The sequence below is a fragment of the Xiphophorus hellerii genome, chromosome 4, assembly GCF_003331165.1.
Source record: "Xiphophorus hellerii strain 12219 chromosome 4, Xiphophorus_hellerii-4.1, whole genome shotgun sequence".
Lineage (NCBI taxonomy): Eukaryota > Metazoa > Chordata > Actinopteri > Cyprinodontiformes > Poeciliidae > Xiphophorus > Xiphophorus hellerii.
Genome location: NC_045675.1, coordinates 30,140,930 through 30,166,409, shown reverse-complemented (window position 1 = coordinate 30,166,409; position 25,480 = coordinate 30,140,930). Strand labels below are relative to the sequence as shown.

Sequence of the window (25,480 nt, the reverse complement as noted above, 5' to 3'; positions counted from 1 at the left end):
TTTAGCAAACATATTGTGTTTAAGGAGAGAAGGGTCTCAGTCTATGCTTCGAACAATGATGCTTATTGTCTTCAAGCTCATTCAAGTTTAAAGCCTGTGGTCTGTTCTGTTTGTACTGAGAGGTATGAATTTTGACGTTTCCAGTTTAACGAATGAAGTTGGAATTCTGATTTGGAAAAGTGGGAGGTCCTTGAGTGATACGTTTAAAATCTAATATGGCCGCATGCACAAGACACACGGTGTGTTTAAAGTCAGGGGCTGCATTCTTTGAAGGACCTGCCCACCAGGTCGACATAGACCAGATCCTTTGTTCACTGCAAAATGAGAATTGGGTCCTGACTTCTAGACTTATTAATGATGGTCACCTAGCAAACACAGGCTAGTAAAAATGGAGCTGAATTATTTTATTCATGCAATCCTTTTAAACAGTCAGTCATTAATTAACATTTTTACATTACATAGACATCTTTCACAATGTCAAAAGCCTATTTAAAAACCTCTTTTAAATCAAGTATACGACATACACACAATGTCAGTTCCTACCCTTTCATGCATAGTGGTCACTACAGTGGACAGCTATCTAAAAGCCATTTTCTTGTGCTTCCTGTGGATTTTTATGTTATAAATGCACACAGACCACTGAAGTGGACACTAATGCATCATAAAATACACCATCAACTACTGGCCATCAGCTGCAAATGCAAGAAATTATTTTTGTTAAATACAATATGGCCGACAGACAAAAAAGCATGAGAACCGACCCGGTCCCTCCTTCTACTGTAGACGACTCTTGCAAGTAAAAAAAATATTGTGACATCAGATAACCCCTAAGGAACAATACTACTGATGTATTTTTCAAATAACAACTTTGTATTTGGACAAAATTACAACTGATCACATAAAAAAATAAATAAATAAAAAAAATTATTTTTCCAAAAAAAAATTCCTTTTTTTATGCCTTAAGAAAAAAAATTTTAAAAATGGGAAAAAATTCTGACACAAAGGATCATAATTCATGCATGAAAGAGTTAAAGTACATGTTTGTCAATGACTAAACAGATAACAACTTTGAAAAGCAATAAGTAAAAAACTGTCATTTACCAAGGAGCAGCCGAGGAAGTGACTTGTCTGCGCTATTCTGCTGTAGCCTGAAACTTTATTTTGAAAATCAGAAAAGAAAGTAGTGCATCTGTATTGAAGCTGCCTTGACTTCTCCCTCCTTTACCGCTGGGAACCGAACCGAATCTTCTCCGTACTCGGACCTAGTGGTCCTCGCGACGAGACGCTTCACACACGCGCGCTTTTCCGTCAGACTTTTTATTTTTTAATTCTGTTCGAACATTTTTCCACGTTATTTAGAAACTATATCGCATGTACAACTGATGCAATAAGCAAGTGACAGGGAATTACCCCTCTCTCCTCCCTCCACTCTGGTCAACCTGCCTCGCTCTTAGTCTAACCAGTTCATTTGCGCTCTCACCAGAAGTTGCAGCCGCGCGTTGTGTTCCTTCACGCCGCATCTGGTCTACTCTCCTCCGGGCTCGTTTGGTTTGCAACAGCGGCTGCAAGTTTTACCAGGAGGCTCTGAGGTCCAGACGTCCAGGTGAAGCACAAAGAACGAAGCTACAAGGAAGGAGACCTGCCTCAAGGTGAGCCTGCTCATTATTGAACCAGCTGCTAGCTGTAAAAGTCTATTGTCGTTGTCGACGTTTCTAAATCCCGAGGCGTCGAATTTAAGTATACTATTTCATTTATTATGATACATAAAAAGAGCAGTAAACCACATAAAAAATTACAAGAATACATTCTTTTCTTTAACACTGACAAATTGTTTAACCTGTGGTTAAATAAAGAACGTAATAGCAAAAAAAAAAGAAATAAAGAACGTAATAGCTAATTAGCTAGAATTTCTTTGTATTTATTAGTTGTTTTTTTTTGGGGGGGGGGTATTGATACAAAGAAAACAACAACTACTACAACATAGTAATAAACTTTAGGCACTTACTGTGCAGACTACTATTATTAAGTAACAGTAGTATGACAAGCTGGTATTAGCTGCTTAATTAGTTGGGCTACCTGTTGCTGTAGCTGGGCTGCACTGGGTCATTTCTGTCCAAAACTGTCAGCCAACCAGGACTGTGCAGCAGCAGGTGTGGTAGGGGCTGTAATATAATAATAATAATAAAATATATATATATATATATATATATATACAGTACAGACCAAATGTTTGGACACACAGTTGTCCAAACTTTTGGTCTGTATTGAGTACAGACCAAAAGTTTGGACACACTTTCTCATTGAATTCAATGGGAAGAAATGTATATATATATACATTTCTTCTTTTTTTAATTCTAAATTAGGTAAAACATTAATTGGTAACATTATACAAATGCCTAAAGAAATACTTTTTTAAAAAAAGAGTCAGTAACCTAGTTGCTCAAATTTTCCTTTTTACAGTTCTTAGTGTTTAAAGTTATCTAATTGAGTTGATGGAGAAAGTGATGCTGCATGGAGAACAAGGTCGGCGAAATCATTTAGCTACGTTAGTTTATAACCGGTCCATGCTGACCCCTGTCTGACTGCCAAAAATAAAAAAACTCGGGGTGAAACTAAGTACACACTCAAAACATTTGTACACAGTAAATAAATATGTGTTTAAAGGAACCGAGCAGCGTTTATACGGTTCTAACCTCCGCTCTTCGTTCAGCTGGAGGATGTGGTTTCTGTCTGTGCCAAGGTGTAGAATCAGAAGTCTTCACTCGCAGGAACATCAAGAACAAAAAAAAAAAAAAAACGTGTGAAAGTAAGTGTAAAACGAGGGCAATTACCCCTTTGAAAGACTCCTAAAGGAGCACATGCAGATCAGAGATGTCGCTTGAAACCGAAAGTGAACGAATGTTTAAAAAAAATAAAAAAATCCCCATCTTTTGAAATGCAAGCGTTAGCGGTGACTCATAGCAGATCACCTCTTCTCCTTTGTGCTGACTTCATTTTTTTATAGTGGGGGAAAGAAAGCACTTGATGGCAAACTAAAAACCCTTTGATCCACACCTATGTACACTCTGGGAGTGATTGAGGTCTAATAAATTGCTGTTTTTTTTGTCTGGAAGCGAAGTAGTTATTGATTTATTCTCAGCCACAAAGGGCTTATCTGCAGCATTCCACCTGCTCCTTCAATTTCCTCCCCAAAGACGCAGGGCGGAGTGCACTGTGCATCACTATGGTGCTTTCCCAAAGAATGCAGCACAAATGCATCCTAGGGTGCATCTCACGTCGGCAACATTGACCTTAGAGCTCCATGTCTGAGTTTTTGGTGGGGGGGGGGGGGATATGCTTTTCTGTTTTGGCCCAGTTTGGCAGCAATGTCTTGTTTTGCTTGGGAAGAGATTGTGAGTAAATGTTCACTTTGCCCAGTGAAATTCTAACTTTCATGAAGACATTTGGTGTCGTTGTCACATGGAACGCTGTCAGCCACAGCAAGCAGCAACAGAAAAGAAAGCCAAACTTGTGTGATAACCAGGCATGCAGAAGGGATCGGCACTCCTCCCTTAGCGGTGCCTCTGGCTGCAGCACTGTGAGCTCAGCACTATCCTTCAGGAGAGAGTTCTCTTCAACTCTACAAAATACTAATTTCGTTTGCTAGGAGTATGAAGGAAGATGAATTCCCCCGCCTTCTCTCCATGGACACCTTGTGCAGCGTTTGAGGACTCTGCATGCGTTTGCCTGTGCTGTTTGAGCTCGTCTTTTAAACAGGCTCTGAATCAGCCCGTGATCTTTGACCCTTATTCACGCTCGCTGTCACTTCGGCTCTAATGCCTGACAACAAAGAGCTGCTTTTGTTCCCCGGATTCCTCTTCCTCATGCATTCTTCCCTGCACCGTCGTGTAGACTGGAAAACTGCTCCAGGACAGTCATCCAGACACTAAGTACTGTAAAGCAGGGCTGGGCAACGTTACAATCCTAAAACATTAGAAAATGTCGGCGAGGTGCCAGAGCAGAGAGATATTGAGATCACCTATCAGGCACATTCTGTGAACTCACGCAGTTGAGATGAAACGCTTACTGGTTTCAGTGGTTGCCATGGGAGTGCAGCAGAAGGAGATTAAATCTATCGCCTGTGAAGACGGCGGCAGATGCAATCAGAATGCGGGGATGTTTAAATTTCCAGAGAGCATCAAGTGCAGTGAGGGTTGGGCGATATGTCTGAAAAACGCATCACGATGTAAGCAATTCAGATCAGTCAATATCCATAATTAGTGATTAGGTTTTTTTTTGTTTTAAGTGTCCAAAATGCAGCCAAACTGGTGAGGTGACCTTTTGTCTTTTATCCACAATTTCCTCTTGACTCATTGGTGCATTAAGTGAGCTGCACAGACTCGCACGGTTTGCGGTTCCGATTTCATTGTCCAGGATACTGATTGCCTACATTTCTCCTGACAAACTCCTTCGTTTCCCACAATCTGAATTAGTGGCAATAATCACAATAAGCAGTAAATCAACCAATATAAAACAAGCTCAATAATTTCCATTTTCATGATTTATTGTTTTTCTCTTTTCTCTCTCCCTTTCTACCAAAAGCTGGATGGCAACAGTCTTCAGTCTGGTCCGTTGGTCTCAAGTAGACCTTTTTTTTCCAAGGACAGTCTTGTTTACAGAGACTTTATAATTTATTTTGTTTTTGGTTTCTGTTGTTTTGTTTATTTATTTTGGATATTTAAAATATCTTCCAGTTCCAGTGTTAAATATTTGTTAGAAGTTGAAGCTTATTAATCTTTGAGTGGGTCTACTTTCATCATTATGCCATTACCATTACATTACTTGAAAATGGTCTCAAAACAATAATATTATCCTTTATCCCAGTAACTTCAGGAACAATTTACGTGCAGCGAAATTTGTTTTCTGGATGACAGGAGTAACCCCACCATAACTTAGGGCATAGTTATTTACTATAAAGCTCACTCTAAATATGTTGTGAAATCATATTTTCATAATGTGCCAATCCTAAAATGCGGTGTGTGACGGAAAGTTTTCAAAATGTCCTGCAGGCGTCAGAAAGGCTGTCACACTGCTGAGACTAACAGGAAGTGGTATTTACAAGGCTTGTTAAAAACAGCAGTTCTTATAGGAGGTGCGGTCTCCACGACCATATATATATATATTATTTTATTTTATCCTTTTTTTTTTATCGTAAGCATAAACTCATGACTGTTGATGTGCAAGCTTGGTCACTTCTGCTTAATGGTTATTGTGGTTGTGTTTTTTGTCAAGCTTTGAACATTTCTCAAGTGGTGATTGAATTTGAATAACGTGAGGTGTCTGCAGTAAAACAGAACCATGTAGCATGTCACGTTAGGTATGACTCAAGGGGAAGTCGATTACCATTCCAAAGGAACGTCATGTCAGAAGCACAGAGGAGCCATTTGTTCAATTTGTTCAGATCTGGGGAATAATCCAAGACTCTAGTCGCAACTCAAAACTATCTCTAGGGTTAGAAGCAGAAGTTGGCCTTGTAGATATTCCGTAGTGTTTGTATGTTCTGGATGGTTTTTCCTTCAGGTACTTTCATTTTCTCCCCATTGTACAAAAACAAAGATGCTGGAGACTGAAATGACATGCAGCGGTTTGACTGTGAAACATTTATCATGGTTCTCTGGGGCTCATCCAAGTGAAAACCTGATGCAAAAATTGAAACAGCCGGACTTTCAGTGCATCAGGTGGTGACTGTCGAAACTCAGCACATTCTTATCTGACCGAGAACTCGCGCTGTTTCCTCATGTAAGAGATGAGGACTGTTAGATCTACCAACATCTAAAGGATACTGCATCATCAGAATCATTAGGACAAGAATAAAGCAGTTTTGTTTCATATTGTAATTTTTGAAATATATATGAAATTGAAAAGAAATTACCTTTAGGTTCTCCTATACCTGACTTTGCCTGTTGACTGTTGGAGGCGGCACCAGGAGCGCCTGCAGACAGACGGATAGGATTTGCTTTTCTGTCTTTATTATTTAGTCTAATTTGTAAAAAAGTAGGCTTTGCAGGCAGATAAGTGTGTGTGTGTTACATTGTGTGCATCAGGTCTGCTGTTTTTGTGAGCCAAGCACAATGTGGCATATTTCCGTGTGCCGAGTAGGCCTGTCACGATGGTCAATTTTGCTGGGCGATAAATTGTTCCAAACGTTTTTGTGATAAACGATAATATTGTAATTTTGAGACCATTTTCAAGGACTATAACGGTAACGGCAAAATAATAATGCAAGAGCACATTCTAAAAGATGAATAAACTTTAAATTATAATGAACATTTAACACGGGAACTGGAAGACATTTTAAATGTCCAAAATAAATAAAACAAATAAAATGAATTACGATGTCTTTGTAAACAAAACTGTGCTCCAAAATAAGAGCTAGTTGAGACAAAAGCAACAAACTGAAAACTTTTATCATCCAGTTTTTTTGGTAGAAACAGAGAAAAAAAGAGATAAGTGATAAATCATACCAATTGAATTATTGAGTTTGTTTTAGTTTATTATGCAATTAATTGATTTATTGATTATTGTGACAGGCCTAGTGCCAAGCGCGTCATGCTCTTGTGACCTGTATTTATGTGGGTAAGGTTTGTGCACCACACACATAATTCGCGTTGGGGATGTGGTTGTACTCATGTGGGTTGGGTCAGAGTTTTGTGTGTACCCTCTAATAATATTCTGCATGGCTCTGGTAGGATCTGCCACAATAGTTATGCATTTTCAGAGTCCTCCAGTGAGAATGCCTGTAAGTGCCTGCTGTACATCATAAACACTAATTTAGAGGAAAGAACAGGCAGGTATGGCGGCTTTGTCTTTTTCAGGGCTCCGAAGGAGCCCCAGGATGTCGTCCAATGTGCTGCTGGTTCTGTTTTATTGTTACCTAACTCGAACTTCCTTCAAACTTTAAACCACATTGATCTTTGAAACCTTCAAAGCTTGTTATGCCCCACATCGCACGACAGGGACGCTTTGCTCTGTTTTGCAAATGTACGTCAGAAAGAGGCAACAGATGACTGGAGCGACAGAAGTATGCAGATACACACAAACTCTCACACGTGTATCTTTGCAGACCTTCAAGATGGAAGTTTAAAAGACTCAAAATGATTCTCTCCAGTGAAAGTATCGATGGCAACAGATTTTTATTGTTTATCCCATCAAATATGCTGACTAGTCACAGAATCCCAGATAAAGAGAGAGTAAATAATTTTATCTCTCACTATCACAGTGACACAAGCCACAAAGTGCCACCTTCCTCTGTGTTGCCTAAGAAGGTGTCTGATATTTCCATCTTCTAGTGCATGTGCCCTGCTATGTGCTTTACTAAAAGGGAGTAGATACTCTAAATCAGGGGTCTCAAGCTCCAGGCCTCGAGGGCCACAGTCCTGCAGTTTTTAGATGTGCCACAGGTACAAAACACCGGAATGAAATGGCTTAATGACCTCCTCCTTGTGTTGATCAGTTTTCCAGAGCCTTAATGATCTAATTATTCTGTTCAGGTGTGGTGCAGCAGAGGCACATCTAAAAGTTGCAGAACTGCGGCCCTCGAGGACTGGAGTTTGAGACCCCTGCTCTAAAAAGATCAAAACAAAAGTTAAAAAAATTTTTTTTAAATAATTTTAACAATGTAAAAAACAATGAAAAAAGGAATATATTTTCCCAAACAATAAGATAAAGATAAATGTAAACATTAAAAAGGAAAAAAGAAACATACTCACAAAAATCTAACACTTACAATCCTTTGGGTTTGTTGTACACCCTGACATTGCAGCAATGATAAAAATGCACTCCATTGTGCAGCCCAAGATACAATAATTCTGACATTGTTAGGCTGAAGATGAATAACTTTTAAACCAACTCTACCATAGGTACGCCTGAAAACAAACGTAATCTGTTTTCGTTTATTTTGAAATATCTCACACATCCAGTTGACTCATGTCTGCTGCCTGCATTTCACGCTGCTCCCACAGCCTGACATTCAGAGAAGCCTGTGAAGACAGCAGGCATGTGTGAGTCAGTGAGACCCCCATGCGATGACAACAGAAGGGAGGGTTTACTGGAAAGCCCTCCGCTTAATATAGCGATGTGGTGGGGGAGCCGGGGTGATTTTGTGATTTGCCTGGGCGTAGTAAGAGGATCACTGTCCTGGCGCGTTGATGTGTGAAAGAGAGCAAGTGAGGCATTTCGAGATAAGTGTGCATGCCAGACTTGAAACTGTGAAGTTGTGCATCTGTGCTTCTGGAGCGCTGCGCCGATATTGTAGTTTCACATGTGCACGTTTTGCTCCGGTGCCGCTCGTTCTCACAGCCAGGAGCTGGGAAGTGAAAGAAAACTTTTAGCTTTCATTGCAAGTTGTTGCAATGAATAAATGCCTTTGCCTTGTAAACCCTTGTCTCTAGTGGGGTCGGGAGGGATGCTCCAGCGAACGTTTCGGGCAAGAGACGGGGTACAGCCTGGACAGGTCGCCAGTCTGTCGCAGGGCTTCTCAAAGATAAATAAACTTTCAATTCTAAAGAACATTTGATACAGGAACCGGAAGACGCTTCAAATATCCAAAATAAATTAACAAAATAACAGATAAAATGAATTGGGAAGTCTCTGTAAGCAAAATTGTCTTTCAAAAAATCAACTAGTAGAGACCAAAGCAAAGACTGAAGACTTTTGTCATCCAGTTTTGGGTAGAAAGAGAGAAAAGAGAAAAACAATAAAATTCTGCAAATAGAAATTAATGAGTTTGTTTCAATTTATGTCATATTTGTTGCTTATTGCGACACGCAATAAGCAGCAAATCAAGAAATCCTTGTGAAGGAGGCAGATGTGCAAGATCTGCGGTTGGAATTGTGAGTTTTAGCCAGAACCCTGTGATCCACAGCGTTTACACGTTCCAACCACTTCAAAGTTAGAGAACGTTGCTGACATTCACAGATAGATTCCAGTGAAGACTACTAGTGTAAAGATGATGTTTTGACAATAGTATTTTTTTATTGTAAAGGTCAAATGAATTGATACCGCCCTTGTTTTCACTAGGGGTGAGTACATAAACAAATACAGTAAATGAATGAATAGCGAAAACAGTAAATTAGAGAAATGATTACTCTTATCTCATTCAAAAATTAAAAGCATAGGAATAACAACATGAGTCAGTTTTAGTTAAATGTTATGAGTTCTGGTAAATTATTTCCCTTGTAACATGGAATTAATGTCTTGTTATAAGTGACATAACCTGCTAGTACTTTTAAAATCAATATTAATGACTTATTTACTTAAAAAAGAAGCTCCCACGTATTGCTGAAAAGTTACTTATGTTTTGTCTTATTTGAAGTGTACTAAGATATTTGCACTAGAAACTAGGGCAAAAATACTTGGCAAGATCTTGTGTTTCTGCAGTGCAGTTTGTATCGATGGTCCTTATTGAAAGTTTAACTTAGAAGGCCTGACACTTGAACTTCACTCATTTGCAAAGATGCTTTCACTGTTCCCACATGGTTTTATTAACGGGCTCCTATCAATTAGTGTGACTGTTTTTCTAACCGTTTCTTATCACAACAGAGACAGAACAACCACAGGGAGTGACAATGGGAGTTTTCCTTTGAATATAAACTCCAGATAGCATTTTGAAACCAATGTTGTCCCAAATTTAGATGACCACCATCACAGCTCAGGTATTCATCTAAATGACATAATGTGTAAGAAATACACGTTTATGGTGTATGCACCTTTTGACAACGCAGCAAATCTGTTCTGCCACATGAATTTGACTAATCTGAGTATTAGGACCGGAGTTAGATGTTGGTATTGTGAGCTGTTGCTATGTAGGCCTTAGTTAGACATGGACAAGTCCTCGGTTTATACCAGAGCCGCTGTGCTGTATGAAACCGCTGCACAGCTTTCTCAGGAGGCTTTTATCTCTGTGGGTTCGTAAAGCAGCCGTTGCTCAATCTTTAACCACCTATGGTGGCGTCACTGTGTCACATACGTATTAAACAGAGAAAATAACAAACCAGAAGAGGGTGTATTGTAGTAGGGTAAAGGTTTACACACATACACCAATCTGTGTTTTATGGTTTTTCACTGTAGGTCGGCCTCATGAAGAGTAATAAACATGACTCTTGCATAAAAATCCATTCATTAATGAGAATGGGGATGTTTTGCTTCAACGCCACCAAAAAGCACTTTAACCAATATGTATTTGACCTGACCTCAGGTTCTCCTCACTTATCAGGTGTGTGTCCTAGTGTACTTGTTTATATATAGATGTCTGAGTGACTAGGTATGGTTTCTTGTCTTCGTAGCTTTTCATCTCTTTGTTTCTTGCTGTTGCTTGCCCTTCTGCATTGTCTGTGGTTCAACCAGTTCCTGTCTGTCCTGTGATGTTTTGAAGATCTGTAACTGCTCTGTTTCCCTTCCACAATCGTCAGCATCTGTCTGCATCTCTTTCCACAAATGCTGTCTGTCACGCACGTTGTACAGAAACCCAGCGTGCTCCCACAAGCAGCCTCTGCTTTGTTTTCAGACTCATACCTGCAGTTGTTTGTGGAGTTCAGGCTAGCTTGTTCACCGACACGTTGGCGATGAGCGTCTATAGCGCGTCACACTCGGAAGTTAGTCTGGTGAGCTGGCATCTTTGGCTGAAACCGAGAACACTTCAAGCGGCAGACTGTATTTGACGGATCAATTTGCAAGTACGTCTAGTAGGAACTACATGGTTCTCTGAAAGTATGATGCAACCTGGTGTAGTTTTCTTCAGAGGCCTTCTTTGTAGTTCTTGAAGGAGATGTGGTTTCAGCCCAGTTTTCACATCCTCATCAAATTTTTTAACTCTCTTCCTCAAAATATTTACATGTTCTCCAATGAGTCCATGTGGACAGCAGTGTCCTCATGACAGTTATGGGGTTTTAATGACATCATTGTCACATGTTTGGGTCAAAACCCAACAGTAAAGACGTCTAGGATGTCTGCTTGTGTTTTCTCTAGGCTTCTTTCCTTCTTAACCTTTTCCTTCACCTTTCGCTCTTTCTTTTCTCCTTTCTTTTTCGACTCTGCGTCCATTACATTTGAAATAAACTTAAAGCTGTTTCTAATGCAGTTTCACATATACATCAAGTGGAACATCACGTTGAAAGCTGTAACGCTCCACTTGTGAAAGTAAATCCATCTGGCCTCACCTTGACAGTCAGACAACAATCCCGAGTTCAGTAGTGCCATTAATTAGAACGAGGGAAAACCAAAAGAAGGCCCTATTCACCAAGCAGACCACTGGTAGTGCGCTCGAACTCTACTGATTCTCCTTCTACAGAGGGAACATGTGCAGACCTGTCTATTTTTTTTTTTTACAGTTTCAGTGGAAACTTCTGCTTTTGCAGTAAAGTGCTATCAGGCTACGCTACCACCCTCCTTGAGAAAGTAAAAGCTGCCTGCTAAAGGGAGGCGGCGAGAACGATCTGCTGATGCATGTGGGAGCCTGGCCGTTAAAGGGAAGGCCTGTTTCCATTGATAAGAGCTCATAAGGATCCTTGTGTGTATTTTCAGCCTGAGTTCATTTGTATTCAGTATAAATAACAGGACAGATAGCAGGTCAGGCCGCTGGATAACAATCATATCATTAAAAAAATGTTGCATTATGTCAAATATGAGGAACCCCAGGATACTTTTTTGTTTTACTCAGGAAGTGTGTCTGTACAAAAAGGCAATTTAGATTTTTTTTTTTTCTCAGATTTGCCTTTGTATAGACAGGAACTGGATCTTTTTTTTCATTGAACCCTGTGGTTGATGGGCAGCCACTTTTTATTTAATTGCTGAATGCCACTCTACTTGCAAACCACAGGGTTTGTCCTTTTTTCTCACTGTATTTCTGCTTTTTTGCTTCTCCATCACAGCTGACAGCCATGAAGACCCGCGTGGCGGATCATCTAACGACTGTGTTTTTTATCATCGGCCTCCTGTCAGCTGGTAAGACAACAACTTTCTTAGTGTGGACTTGTCCATTCTCAGCTCTTGCTATAGTGTTGTTTCAGCTTACTGTGGTGCAGTTTAATGAATCCAAACATTGTTGACTTCTGGCATTTGTGATTTCAATGAACTGAGAAAAAACAGATGGTAAAAAATTAGAAATAACAGAGACCAGTCTTAGTATTTATATTTTTCCATTATTTTGTGCTTATGCTGCTTCCGCCATATCAGGTTCCTCTCATATCTGGATTCAAATCAGTTCAAACTGGGAAACTTGTACTTATTGCATGCAGACTAGTGCAGCAGACTAGTGCGGGTTTTGATGGCTTAGCACTAATAAACATAGCGCATACAACCAATAAAACAACATTTTTATTTAGAAACGTTCTGTTATGGCTTCACAATAATGGAGAAGACAGACAGTCGTCCAGTAGCCAGTCACTGACACCCTGACAACAAGGCTCAGCTACCAAAGCTCATTCACTGGGCCCTTTTTTTCCAAGCATATTAGTGAAAGGTAAAAACATTGCCACTTTGAGAGCATTTTGAAGTAAAGAACATTCAAAACGCTCTATTGTTTTAAATAGAGACATTATCTGAAGAGTCTTACCAAGATTAAGGAGAAGAGGACATGGCTCAGGAGTCCAAATTCTTCCTTTCAAATGAAACTAAACTTTGTATTTCATGTGAAAATCAACTTCTGGAGGAATAGTGGAGAGGAACAGAATCCACATGGGTGGATGACTTGAGGAGCATTGCTAGTGTTGGTTCACTGTTTCCCCAAAGTCAGACAAGGAGCCACTTCATGCTGAGAGGCATTTTGGAGGCAGTAGCTGCCAAGGCACACACCTCCTACTTTAATGACCGTGGTGTCATTTTGCTTGGTTTGCGGGCAAACAGGCCTTACCTGAACCCCGTAGAGAATCTGAGGCATGACTACACATGTGGCTTTTGAAGCAACCTGAGCTTCCTGAACCCCTCTGCAGAGTCCCAGGATGAGCTCCTTCATGCCAGTGAGGCAGGAATTCTTGCAAACGGAGTCCCAACTACAGACTGAGTTACATTATGTTCATTAAACACACATTTCTGTATTAAAACTTCCTTTTTTATTCACCTAGTCTTTTGTAAGATTCAAAGTTTCTGAAAAATGTGAATGCTTCATTATAAAAATGAACAGAAATAATGTTGTGTGTTGTATCATCAATGTTTTTAAATGACAGAAATTAAATAACCAAACTATTTTTGTCAGCAAAAGACGGAGATGTGAAAGAACAGTCCTGTTTACTACGATCTGCTTTTTTAAGTTGTCCTCAGTAATAGGTGTGGTCACCAGCTCTGCTGACACATTTGAAATCTTCTTGACCTCGGTGCTCTTTCACTTGTGCAATCACTATTTCAAGAATTATCTGCAAAATGATCTTTTTATTCTTTCTTGAGTAAAAGTTAAATAGGAATTCACACCACTCAGAACTATTCTTTACTCACTAATCCAAAACTTCAGGAAACACTCTTTTCCTGAAGTCACATCAAATCAAACAGAGGTGAAAATGACTAAATCTAATAAAACATTGCAGCATGTACAGTATATGCTACTGCGCTTTGTGATCACAAAGCATGACCAGCGTGATGTCAGTGTGTCAGACGTAAATTGCCGTGACTGCATCCATCTGATCAGTAAATAATTTACTTTTATGCAGATAACATTTTAATATTTAAGAAATATATGCAATGTGACAACATTTAATTTCCCTTTGGGATAAATAAAACATTTTTAGTCAGATTGAACTGATCTAGACATTTATATTCATGCTTTAATTTAATCATTACTTGATTACTGTGATTCTTTTTTCAGCTGTGGGGTGTTCACAACTTCTCTATCTTAGTCAGGACAGGACAGTGGCATATCATAGCTGCTAATATTTCCTGCTCTGTATTAGAAGGAGCCCTCTGCCTTCAAAAACACTGGGAAGTATCTCAGGAATAACTTAGTTCTTATAGTAGGCTAAAGGAGTGCAGAGGACGGATGACCTATGTATGGAAGGTACAGTCATGTAGTCATGTTAGTCTGTTAAAAAAAGCTTTCATTATGACAGTTTAAGGGAATTTGTGGATGTATTTACAGCTAAACTCTGCTGTATTAATATAGTATCTAAAACTGATACAGAAAGAATATGATCACTCGCCTGACAATTTACAGTCAGCGTCATTGTTTTATTAAAAACATTTATACACAAAACAGAATCTGTGAAAGTGTGAGACTGGTGTGGTAGTGGGATCTAAATATTACACGTTAGGAGCGGACGTTTATTGTTTATCGTGATAAATGTTTTACCATGATAAGAATTTAAATTTATTGTTGTGAAGATTAATTCCTGTTAAAATGGCCCTTGCTGTTGGGATAGTGATGGTGATAGATTCTTGATAGTGTAAAGAGAGCCATATTCTGAAGAAATGATAAGTCCAGTTACATGAGGTAACTGTAGGTAACTCAAATAAATTAAGTGTTTTAAAAAGTAAATAAAAATGATCTAAGCTTGTGATTCACGTGAATAATAGACATATCTGTCATTTCAACAGGTTCAAGTGAACATGACCCTTTTCTGGAGTTTTGTGGCAAATGGCGCCACGGAAACAAACCCCTGAGCCTGAACATCGACGTCTCTCCAGGTTTGGCTGGTTGGTTGGCAGGGCTCAGTGTTTCAGCCAATGAGAGTTCTCTGTCTGTCAGAGGAAGAATCACTGCCAACTGTAAAAAGATGAAGGTGATTCCTCTCGATAAATACGTAATTCACCCAGATACGGACTTCTGTCTGCACTGGGAGCCTCTGCTGGACCAGATGATGCTTAAGGTGAGTCAGTAAAAGAAGATCATGCTAGTTGTGTTTTGATTGGTTGAGCTCACATTTCATTGTGTATTCCTTTAACTGTCTTTTAAAAGCCAGTTGTTTGGTTTTGTTTTTATTATTTTCTTAAGGTTGGAGAAAGAAATATTATTATTTGCCCTCCTTCAAGTCCTGCACAAAATTGTTGCACAGATTTCAGTAATGGGGCCAATATGCCTGAAGCAAAATATGGTATCGCCAAAGGAAGAGTCCGAAATGATGACATCACAGATAAAACATTGGAAGGCTACAACTTCAAGGGAGAGTTCACTGACTGCAGTAAGATGGATGGATTTTATTAAATGAAACATGTAGAAATGGGTTAAAGTTAGCAACACAAATTGTTCATCAATCACGTTTAGCTGTTTAGTTTATTATATACACTTTTGTTCATTTCATTGTTTAAATGTGTTCATGTGAACAAAGTGACCCAACCCTATAACTTGTTCCTCTACAGAGAAGTTGTGTGACCTCGCTAACCAGACCTCTGTCAAAGGGTACGCTTTTTTTTTCACCCTCTTCCACATTTCATGACAGTGTTTCCTCATCTGTGTTTGTGTTGACTACTAATTTCACTGATTGGAATGCTGTTGTAATCAAGGACCCATCTGAAACAGGAAGCATTGTTTGTGCCTCTGAGATAAAGTTGCTTCTTTTGAGCTTGAAGATGTTTCCGTTTCTGTTTCTGGGACAGGTTTCACGACACCGAACATCCGTGTGCTCAGAGATATGAGAAAGAGATGAAGAAAGATTTCAAAGGGGAAAAAGTCTCAACAAGTGGACCAAAGCAAAAGGTTTCATATCAATATTATATTTACACTTTCTGAAGAATAGCTAAAGTCATATGCTCTGTTTTTGGAAACAAAAGTTTGCTTATTTTGTGCTATAAATCAACACCTTGATTTTTTTTTTTACATTTCATTACTTTACAAACACAAATTTTAATGTCTGTTTTTGAGGTTTTATGTGACAGCTCAATACAAATTTGGTGCATAATTACGAATTAAAAGAAAAATGATACATTTCAAACTTCTTCAGAAATAAAAATCAGGAAAGTGTCATATGTATTCATTCAGTCCCATTTACCCTGATACAGCTAAATAAGATCCAGCTGAAACAGTCGTCTCAATCTGTTACCTAATTTGGTTAATAGGGTCCACCGCGATGTAACGTATTCTTGGTATAAATACACTATGAGGAACATGGTGGCGACAGCATCATGCTGAGGGAAATCTGCCTTTTTGCAGATGTGAAAATTCTATAAAATGTTCATAAAGGTGTGCAGCTAAATACATGTGTGTAATATAAAAGAAGAAAATATGACTACAATCATAAATGCTTCTTCGTACTGATATTTTGAGAAGCACTGAAGTAGAAGTTGTCACAAAATCTTCAGCCTTTAGTCACAAATCTGTAATAAAAAACACAAACTTAAAATGTAAAACTCGTTCTGAGCGATAAAAAATAATTAAAACAACATCATTCTTTTTTTTTATCTCTTTCACAGTTAGCAATAGTCTGGTACTTTCTGCTGAGTTGACTGTAGTCGGATCAGCACCACCAAATTACTGTTTTCTAAAACATCCTGATCTTCTTCGAGAGCAGAATCTACATCCTTCATAACACAAACTTATTTAGCAGATTAGTCATGTCATTTACTCTGGTTTTAGCTCCTTTTGGGTCACTGGAAGAAAAAAACAACAAACCAGATACGTGGGAACCGAAAGCCATAGTTTGCAGGTTTGCTGGTCGCTCTCCTCCCAGTTTGGTTTCACTATGAACCCACCACAACACTTCTTCTTTTTGATAATCATAAATACTGAATTCAGTGGCTTAATTACTATAAATTTCTACATTAACGTCGAGCAGCTGCAGCTCTGTGTGATGGAATCAATTCACAAGTAAACCGCAGCTTCTGTTGCTTCTTAAGCAGCTCTGCTCTGACAGCCCTCAGTCGTTTAAAAGTATTTTATGTTTTTAACTTGTTGCTCTGAAGAACTCAACATAAAAATGGCGGTTTTACATGTCCATTTGTTACTGCAGCGTTTCAACCACATCGGTAGCAGTGTGGTTGTATCACATTTCACCCACACCTTTCTGGAACAAACATACTTTCACACCTTAGAACAACATTTCTTATGTTTTGGGGGAGTGAAAAGGGATTGCATGAAACTAGAACTAAAGGTTGTTAGTCGCTGAAAAAACGGTTGACTCTGTCACCGAGGAGCTCAAGGTTCAAACGAGCGGGGACTTAATGCTCACTGAAGTAGAGGGCAGTAGTGATGGAGAGAAGAGAAATAGGTGAGAGGTTTGCCACATGAAAGCCAAGTCAAGTAGAGAGCTGGCATTTTCCAGCAAAGTGTCTAAAAATAAAGTCATTTAAAGAAGCACCCGGCAATCAGCAGACACATCTACTCATTACAAGTGTATACAGCAACAAACAGCTGCAGGGTGGCACAGTGACGGGTCTGATAGGCTGAGAAATGTCTTCATTCGCTTGTAGAAAAGCAGTACTCTGCTTATGTGGCAGGTCTTGACCTATGAGGGTGTTTTCCTGATTGAGTAGGAAGTAAATGTCTCCACTCTGTAACATATTTACGTTGTGTGCATGTTTTCTGTCTGTAGACCTCTGTCTCCGTCGACATCCCTTCTGCACTGAAACCAGCCATGGCAGCAACGAGCAAAGTGTCCGTGACATTCTTTAAGAACATCTCCGTGTTCCCGGCGTTCTCTCTGTCAGTGCGTGAAACTGTAAGGAGATCCAATAAGCTTTTAGTTTGCCGTTTTGCTTCCCTGCTAAATCCACTTTCCCTGGTTCTCTGTGTAATGTGGCTGTTGGGCGGTAAACGTGTGTCTGTGGGTAAATTCCAGGTAAGCTCTGAGGACGCCAAACCTCTCCTGGATGTGGTGGAAATCTCAGTGGAGAATGAGATCATCACTAATCTGCCTGAGCCGGTCAAGATTTCCTTTGACCATGAATACATACCTGTAAGTTTGTTTGGTTGCTTTGAATGTTTTGTTGATGTCAAACCTTCTCTCTAATAGTGTATTTTTCCACACTTTTATAATAAATCGTACAACAATGCTGGTATCAACCAACGTTTATACCAGCTGTTGGAAGGCTGATGAAAGAGTAAAGCAGGGAAATACATTTGCGTTTCACACTTCATGCTTTTGTTGTTAAAGTTCAATTGAAAACCATTTATTACTTTCCTTCCACTTGACAGCAAACACACAATTTTGTTTTGGTCTATCACCAAAAAAATAATCACACAGAGGTTTGTGACTGTAAGACTTAGTTTAATTGTAAATAAGTTAATGGGTTTTTGTGTTAGTTTTCAAGGCCCAGTGCATAGAGTGTTAGCGGATAAAATTACAGATGTGGCTTATCTCTAAATCTGTTAACAAAAACAACTTCTTGTTTCTCACTCAGAGCGATTTAGAGAACACACCAAAACCACCGGCAGGTTTCTCTCCTGCGCGTGCAAAACCAGCTGGCAACTTCACCTGTTGCTTGTTGTGTGCAGTGCACAGCTTCTCATCAGGCTGCCATATTCACATTAGTTTGTTTTGTTTTTTTAAATGGTGACAGGAAACATGCAGTTAATTTATAGTTTAGTTTGCAGAAAACATGCGTTCAAAACTTTATCTGTGTGAATAAAACTTCCTGCGTTTTTTTTTTTGTTTTTTTTTTTTCCAGTGGAACCTCAGAAGAAAATGTGTTTCCTGGGACACTCACAGAGGTCGGAAATGTTTGAATCGAGATTACAAACTGATCATGCAACGGTGTGTTTTATTCAATAATGATTCCATTATTGGTGTCATCTCAATGGTGCAGATCCTTTGGAGGTGAACTGGTCGGAGTTCGGATGCAAGACAAAGAGGAAAGGATCATGGCACACGGAGTGCCAGTGTGACCATCTGACTTACTTCACAGTGCTGGTGGTGAGACATGCTGCTCAGACTCTTCTTTTTTTTTTTAAATCAAAGAATCAGACTGAATTTTACTTCTCTTATATATGAAAATGAATTTATACACAAAAGATGTTATTTTTTACTGCGCAACACCCCGTTGCTCTACTCATTGCACTGTTTTCTTGCAGCAATTGGAGCCTAAACCGGTGCGCCACCTACTGGCACTTACTGCTATTACATATGTAGGCTGTGCAGCGTCCTTCATCAGCTGCATCGGGGTCATCGTGTTTTTCTGCAGGAACAGGTGAACCAACTCTGAGCACATCGACATTAAACCAGAGTTTCTGCAAGTTTCACTTGGCTGGATTTAGGACTTTTCAAACTTCATGGTTAATTTATTTTAGGACCTACATGAATTGGGAAAAATGACTTCAGGAAATTAACTCTCTTTGCTTTGCTGTTATGCAGCAAATCAGTGGAGTCCTGTGCATCACCAGTGGCTTTCATGGAAAGCCAGTATCTGCTACTTTGAGCTCTTTCTAAATCTCTCTAGCAGAGCTCCGTACCTCTGTGATTGGTCAGAAATACTGCAGCAGCAATAGAACGCCTAGTTGTGACTGGTTTATGGTCAATTGTCTTTTTCACTTTTAAATCATTGATGTATTCACACATCAATGCATTTCTGTAACCAAGGCCACCGGTACGTTTTGCATCTATAAGGTTGTGAAAATCTTGAGAGAACTCATAACGCCTCTACTTGGATAATGAGAAACCTTTTCATACCTCATCAATGAGCAATAATTAATGCTTGATTTATTTGTCTAATTTGTATATTTGCTGTACCATTCCACTTTATTGACTTGTTTATTTATATTTGCTGGTATGTGTGGATTAGTTGGGTTGTTATTCACATCTGGTGTGAGATTCATGTCAACAGAGCCTCTAGAAATACTTGAACTGAACAAAATAAAACGTTGGTCTGTTTAGATGGGTTTTTTCCGCTGCTGTTTTTTCCTGTGTTTGTTCTTTGCTAACCTGCTCCTGTCTCTTCCTGTGTCCCATCAGGAGACGGACCAAGGAGCAGTCTGTAGCCATCCACCTGGGCTTAGCTTTGGCCCTGGCCCTCCTCAGCCTGCTCTTCTTCTTTACTGGGGTTCTGGCCAACGTGGGAGGCGAAGATGTGTGCACCTGGGTGGGGGCCCTGCTCCACTACGCCCTGCTCAGCTCCCTCACCTGGATGGGGATAGAAGTGCTTAACACCTTCTGGTTGGTCTACATGGTGTTCAGACCCTCCCCGCGGCCCTACGTGTGGTACCTGATCGGTTTTGGTGAGCGTGGAAAGCGTTATTTCACACTATGACCTTTGTCTTAAAGGTGAAGCCATGATCATGTTTGACCTGTTAAACTTTCTGTCCCAGTCCTCCCAGTTGTTCCTGTTGGTATCCTGGCTGGTGTGGGGGATTTTTATGGAATGGCAGAAATTGAACAGGCTGACAAAAAAGATGATCCTTATCGGATGTAAGTTTTCTCACATCTGATCCAACATAACATCCGACTTTTTCTGGGTGGTAAATAAGAGAATCAAGAGCTCTAACATGTGCATGTCTGCTAGAGCAGTGTTTTTCAAATTGGGGGGTGCGGCCCTCTGAGGGGCCACCAGAGGGCATTAGAGGGGCCTCAGAAAGGGAAACTGGAAAAAAACTAAAATAAATTTGAATGATAAATTTTTAGTTATGTTTTTTAGCGTCAAATTTAATCTGTTTTTGCATCACAGCTATAAAATATAAGTTAAATTTTAAATTAAGTTTAAAATAGTCTTCCTAGTCAATTGTATTTCTATTTTTGATAATTGCACAGTATTTAGTTATAATCTTGTACAATGTATTATAATTAGCATTATTGTTGATCTTGTTCTTTATATATTTCTAACACTTGTTTATCTTCAGTGTAAACTTGTACACCTTGATCCTGCTGTTGAATCTGAATGTTTCCCCTGTGGGACAAGATAGGTTGTTTCTATTCTATAGCAACTTATTGAAAAGTTACTTGCTGTACTGCTAGCTTTGCTCCTCTAGCTAGTGAATAAAAGTGAGAGAAAACATTTCAGCAGCTACTGAGTGTTTACATATTTTGTAGCATTGTCTGTGGGTTAGCAGAGGGAGTCCGCAGCGTGAAGCTAACGCTGTTTGGGAGGCTATGGAATGGAAAAGTTTCAGAACCAATAAAAGTTGAATTCAGGATCATTCCCTTTGACTTATGTTTTTGTTTTTTGCAGGTGCTGGATGAAACTGAATGAACAAAACGCCTTACTAGCTCACTGCTTCACCACCATAGCCCTGCTGGCCGTCCTGGTGTCTTCTGGGGTCGTGATGCTCTTCCTGGTGTTCCGGGAGATCCGCACCAGGGACGAGTGGAAGCAGAACCGGGTGGCTTTCCTCAGCATCTGGGGTCTCAGCTGCCTCTTTGGAGTAACCTGGGGTCTGACCTTCCTGAATGTTGAGCCACTGTCAGACTTTATCCTCTTCCTCTCCTGCTTCCTGAACTCCTTTCAAGGTTTGTGTCAGTGGTGAACATCCTGTCCTATTTGCACTTGTTATGGTTAGTTTTTGCTAAAGCTCAGGGTTTATTATCTCGTGTGATTAAATTCAGTTTTTTTTTTTTTTTTACTATTTTAATCTGTTGATGCACAGAGAGACTCATTGTTGTCTCAGAGAGATAAGTTCCATTGTATCAATGTAGGAATGATGGAGTGTTTGGGTCTACTAAAGGTCACTAAAAACTGCTTCCTCTCACATGGACCACACAAGGTTTTCATCCAGATCTAAAAGTTATTTTCAGTTCCCTTTCTGTCAGCAACATTCCTTTTCATGAGAATAATTAGCACTATCTTTCCTTAAAGTGAATTTCTGAATGTATTGAACACAAACAGAATACAACAAGCAATCCAAAAGTAAAAAACAATAAATAAAGAACAGTAGTGAGTATTTAGCACGCAGTCAACATTTATATTTCTTGTCCAGATTATCCTTTGGATTGCTCTGGGTCAGTTCTTTCTCCATATTCTGCTTGCGTTACCTACTCATAAAACATTTTGAACCTAAACTGTGACCTAGTGACTGAATCCTGTCTCTGTTTCCAGGTTTCTTCCTGATGCTGAGGTTCTGCATGATGAACTGGGTCCGGAAACAGGCCAGGAGGTCGGTTTTAGGCAGCACCAGCTCCGGGTCCGTCAAGAATCACATGCTGCAGACGACCGAGAACAGCTAGCCGCTCCGAGTTCAAGGTGTGAGGTCGACTGTGAGACACAGAGGCAGAGTTCTGAGCTCAGGTTTCCTGTGAGTTTGTTGCGTTGTGATGTTCTTACAGAAAACACTGACAGAACGAGCACTGGCTGAACCAATAAGATCGATACAATCACTTTGAGGCAGAGTTAAGTGGAAGAACCACTGACTTAGAGTCAAGGTTGTGATGATGATATGGTATGATCATCCTAACATGCTACTGATATCTTGTTCCATTTGAAGGGCTTCTCAGAGACCAAAATCCATTATTTAAGCTTTTCTATATCAGCTTTTCTTCAACATATTTTATTTAATGGACCTTATAATAATCTATCAGTTATATCACTTTTTTGCAGCAAAGAACAACTGATTGTGTTCCGTGTGGGTTCGGTTCTGACAGCAGATTGTTTTCTAATGGACCTTCTTCCTGCATTACATGTAGATCCTGGAGCTTTTCACAACACAACAACATAATTAGCAGCTTCACATGCTGACACCAGTCACCTGGAAGTGACATCATCTAGCGTCTGGCATATAACTGGTCTGTGAAAACAATCAGATGTTTCATGAATAAACATACTGCCAGAATCTGACTGTTTTCAGGTTGATGGACGCTGACAGCTGAGTCCTAAAATATTTTTGCAGTCAGTGAACGCACCAAAACAAAGTCTATTATATGAAAAAGTAGCTAAAATGCTCAGTTTATCTGTAACACTAACAACGTTAGCATAACGGCTACCACAAGCATGTTGATCACACTCTTTGGTGTGGATAAATTCTCAGGGGAATTCACAAGGAGACTGCTAGCAATGCTACATGCTAATATAAGACTGTTTGAAATATCCTCTCCACAATAAGTCAGCGATTGTTTTAAAATAGCGGCGTCCTGTTTTTAACGTTCGCTCACACACCCACACAGTGTGACATTGCGTCTGATCAGAATATAAATAACCGAGGTTTGTTTCTGACTGGAAAGTTGTATAAAAATGTACAATTCTATAATTATATCGTGAATCAGCTAAAATCTGCCGAGGAAAAGTGAAAAGATTTGGTGAGACGTTTTAAAGAAAGCACTGATGGGAAGTTATCTTATTAATTTTTAGGACAGAGAAGCACATGTTTTTGTGTTTTTTCCTATTTGTAATAAGGAAATGATGGCGTTGACTTTTCAGTAATCACTGCAGGGTCCGTTGCTGTGAAGCTACAAGATAATTCTTCTTTGTTTCCTTCAGTAGTTTTGGTTCTGTTTGGGATTAAAGAACTGAAAACACAATATTAGCAAAATTTTGTATTTTCTCTGCTTCATTATATTCACATTGAATATATAATCTGACTTCCTCATTTGAGACGCAGGCGATATTTTTACACACCGATATTTGTGAATAAACAGGAAATCAAGCTTGTGCAGTGAATGTTCGGTCTGATGAAAATATGAAAGTAGAATATGCGGGGTTCTAGCGCATTACTTCAGTTGTAAACTAAAGTAGAAGTAGTTGATGAGTTGCTCGTATGAAAGAACCGCCTCCCAGTTCCTCAGGAAGTCCAAACTCAGGACCGGAGCCTGAGCTGCAGAATCCCTAGACTGGTTCTAGTTGAAGATTAAACGGCTTTAGTTCAGATTCAGAATCATTTAGAAAAGTCGTTAAGCTTTTCTACAACACACAGAAACGTGAAGCTTAATATCTGTATGCTACTGTGCTCTGATTAGATGTTACTATTGAAGATAAGCTTTTATATTTCAGATGTTTGCTCATTTTCTGTTCTGTGCCTTTGTAATTGATAGTTGAATAGTGAAATAGCACTTTATACTGCTGTTGTGTTGCTTAGCTTCAGTTAGTTTGATGTACACCCAGTGGGCATTAGTAATGAAAAATGTGATATGTTTTGATGTATTCAGGAAGAATAATAAAGCATGGAATGTGTTTTAAGTTAAAATAAAACAATTTACTGCTGCAGAAATAGTTTAATCCACACATTTAGAGGTTTGGTGGATAAATTATGTTCCTTCCCAGAAGAACACATGTTTTTAGATGCTGTGATGTTTGCACTTTTTTATTTTGAAAGAATATTTTTCAGTCAAATCCTTATGTATATCTGGCCTTTTGTATATGTCTGTAAGGAATATTAATAAAACATGTTTTATTAATATAAAGAAGAACTTGTTATTTTGGTGTTTGGCTCATATTCTCCTCCTTGGCCATTTATTTGAGCTTTTTCATAAATAAATAAACACTTCAGACCCAGAAGTAGCTGACTTGTTTTTGATCATCTATGTGAAAACCAGAGAGCAGAATGAAGGACATTCTGTAAAACAAAAACAATAAAATATATTTCAGTCCAGAAGAAGTTCACTTTATTGAACTTCTTTTGGACTTTATTCTGGAAGGCTTTGTTTTGTTTGACATAATCTATTAAACCCAGTCATAATATTATTTACATATTTCCTGTCTACATGAAGACATTAATAAAGCTCTGAAGGTGTTAAGAGCCTGAGTGGAAATATGGCTGCATCTTATTTGGGTTTTAGGTGAGAAACCAACACAGTGGTACATAATTGAGAAGCTTGTTTCTATGGATTATCTGAAAAGTAATCTAAAAAGTGGGGATCCTATGGATACAACGCTTTACTCTGATACCCCCAAATAAAATGCTCTTGTAACCAGCTGCTTTGAATTTGTAAATGGACTTCACTAAAACAAGGCTCTGGTCAAAAATTCTTATGTAAAATTCTAATAAAATGTACAAAATTGATTGTAATTGGTGGCCCAATTGAGAACTAAGCTGCTGCTTAGGGGCCCCAAACCATCAGGGGCCTCCCATAAACGCTTGAATTTTAACACAGACCACAGATATAAAAATGTTTTATGTGTTTATTGAGAATGAGAATAAGACTCAGTTTGATTTGATTGGTTCAGCAGAGATAAATTAAGAAATTTTAAGTAGAAGAATTTAGGGAATCGGCAAGTTCAGTTTGTAAAAGTGTAAAGAATAATCTTGTGTAAATAAAGTTACAATCTGATGAAAGGAGCGTAATCTTTATGTTTGAGCTTGACTTGTTCACACATGCATCTCAACAAATAATATATTTGATAGCTTTTAATCTCAGCCAATTAAACGTGGCTCCCCCTCCCTTAGATTTTGTTAAATCTGACAGAAAATGTTCCACAGGACTTCAATCTGGGGCTCAGCTCATCTAGCAGGACAAGGACGCTGAACATTCAGCCAGTTCTACAGCAGGATGGGTTTGACCAAAGTACAGCGATGGGTTAGTATAGTCCAGACCCAAACACGACTGAGAATCTGGGACTTGAAAATAGCTTCTCACAGATGTTCTTTCAAAGAAAAGAAAAGAAAAATGGATGAAATTTTCGATGTACAATGCTTGTAGAGACCTAGTAGAAAAAGACACGCAGCTGAAGGCGG

At 39.2% G+C, this 25,480-nt stretch overlaps 1 protein-coding gene across 1 annotated transcript; it reads left to right on the top strand.

Annotated features, from left to right (window-relative positions):
* The first annotated feature begins 1,216 nt into the window (after positions 1 to 1,216).
* adgrg1 (adhesion G protein-coupled receptor G1) lies at positions 1,217 to 24,303 on the top strand. Its single transcript, XM_032560860.1, has 15 exons — positions 1,217 to 1,649; positions 11,907 to 11,979; positions 14,557 to 14,828; positions 14,954 to 15,140; positions 15,319 to 15,358; positions 15,556 to 15,655; positions 17,487 to 17,612; positions 17,733 to 17,849; positions 18,562 to 18,604; positions 18,700 to 18,806; positions 18,965 to 19,080; positions 19,842 to 20,104; positions 20,195 to 20,294; positions 21,052 to 21,329; positions 21,916 to 24,303. The coding sequence occupies exons 2-15, from the start codon at positions 11,916 to 11,918 to the stop codon at positions 22,041 to 22,043; spliced, it is 1,941 nt and encodes a 646-aa protein (XP_032416751.1). The 5' UTR covers positions 1,217 to 1,649; positions 11,907 to 11,915; the 3' UTR covers positions 22,044 to 24,303.
* The last annotated feature ends 1,177 nt before the right edge of the window (positions 24,304 to 25,480 follow it).

Excerpts from the sequence above, each read along its gene's own strand:
- adgrg1 (XM_032560860.1), top strand. The coding sequence starts at position 11,916 with ATGAAGACCCGCGTGGCGGATCATCTAACGACTGTGTTTTTTATCATC. Across the intron at positions 15,359-15,555 it reads AACCAGACCTCTGTCAAAGG|GTTTCACGACACCGAACATC; the intron begins GTACGCTTTTTT and ends TTTCTGGGACAG. Across the intron at positions 21,330-21,915 it reads CTTCCTGAACTCCTTTCAAG|GTTTCTTCCTGATGCTGAGG; the intron begins GTTTGTGTCAGT and ends CTCTGTTTCCAG.